This window comes from Lepisma saccharinum, unplaced genomic scaffold (assembly GCF_977018435.1).
Source record: "Lepisma saccharinum unplaced genomic scaffold, izLepSacc3.1 HAP1_SCAFFOLD_128, whole genome shotgun sequence".
In the NCBI taxonomy this organism is placed as follows: Eukaryota; Metazoa; Arthropoda; class Insecta; order Zygentoma; family Lepismatidae; genus Lepisma; species Lepisma saccharinum.
Genome location: NW_028142944.1, coordinates 315,650 through 317,166, shown reverse-complemented (window position 1 = coordinate 317,166; position 1,517 = coordinate 315,650). Strand labels below are relative to the sequence as shown.

Sequence of the window (1,517 nt, the reverse complement as noted above, 5' to 3'; positions counted from 1 at the left end):
ACTAAGCACACTTCAGCAGGATTTTTGGGGGGTAATGCACGCATGTGCAATTGGTACAAAGCACTTAAAGTAACACTTCCCCATGCATGTACCTTGCCATTTCTTTTTAGTAAACACTTTATGGAATCTGCACAAAATAGAAAACCTCTTTTTGTAGTGCAGTTCACAGAAAACAAATTCTTGCTGATATTTCACACATACCACACATCAGGAAGATGATTTTTCACCCACCTACCATTGACCAACATATCCACATTCACTATACCACTGCCATGTGCTAATATGATGGCTTTATTTCCCACCTGTAATTCCTTTGGTGCTGGGAATTTTTGGTTCTGTAGAAAGTAGTCCTTCCAGTTAGTCATATGTTCTGTGCTTCCAGTATCTGCAATCCAAACTTCCGAAACAGGACAGTTTGATTCAAAGCTCACAAAGGCTCCTCCTTCTGGAACACGCTCACTTCCACTGTTGGAGATCTATTTAACACCAACTTGCATTGCTTGGCAAAGTGGCCAACCTTGTGACATTTAAAACACTTTTTCGCTTTTTCTGGACGTTTCTTGCGTTTCTTCGGATCATCACTTTTCACCACAAAAGCTGTTGTGTCACTACCCTTGTTGGGAAGTTTCATTTCAATTAGCCTAAGTCATTCAGTTAGCCTGTCTACAGTAAGCTCTTCCACTGGAACCGACTCCCACACTTTTGAATTCAAAATATTCACTAGGTAAGATAGACATGATTTGACTCGTCAAAAGCAGTTCTGAAACCTTGGACTTCGTGTGACGTTCCATTTCATCATTCATTTCTCGGAAATGTCTCTGTAGTCTGGACACGTATGTTGCAATATCTTCTGCTGCATCTTTGTATTGATTGAAGAACTGCTCTGACAATCGATCCAAATGCTGTGCCGAACTTTGTTCAAACATGGACATCAATTTGTTCCAAATTTCCTCAGACGTATCACATGTGCTGGTAAGTTCAGAATTAGCATCATTCATGCTATACACCAATATCATTTGTTCCATAATGTCCGCCTTCTGGTACGTTTTACACTCTGCTTTCTACTTACGTCCATCTTCCGTAGTACACTCAGCATCAGGTTCCTGAGGAGAAGTACAAGTGCCATCCACAACTTTTACGACAACGTGGTGTTGTAACAGCAGCTCCACTTGTCGTTTCCACCTCAGCCAGTTCTGCACACCTTCCAGCGTGTCTACTGTTGTCTTGAACTCCATCTTCAGCAGCAAACGAAACATGCTTCTTAGGAAAGTGCAAAACTCTCGCCAGCCTAACTTTGGTTAGGAAGACAAAGACACTTCTTGTTGCACTCCGAAGAACAATGACACTTACTGTTGCACTCCAACTAACTACCAAACTTCACGGGCAGTGTGGGAACATATCTGGGCCCATAACCTGTTGAACCTCAGCGCAGATATTTCCGGAAGTTGGTTTTACAAAGAGTAACAACATGTGCTAACAGTTAATTAACACTTTATTAGTGTCCAACACGACTGACC

At 41.8% G+C, this 1,517-nt stretch overlaps 1 protein-coding gene across 1 annotated transcript; it reads right to left on the bottom strand.

Annotated features, from left to right (window-relative positions):
* Nucleotides 1-650: 650 nt before the first annotated feature.
* LOC145982340 (uncharacterized) lies at nt 651-998 on the bottom strand. Its single transcript, XM_083115901.1, has one exon. The coding sequence runs from the start codon at nt 996-998 to the stop codon at nt 651-653; it is 348 nt and encodes a 115-aa protein (XP_082972027.1).
* Nucleotides 999-1,517: the final 519 nt, after the last annotated feature.

Coding starts and splice junctions, on each gene's coding strand:
- LOC145982340 (XM_083115901.1), bottom strand. CDS start 998: ATGAATGATGCTAATTCTGAACTTACCAGCACATGTGATACGTCTGAG.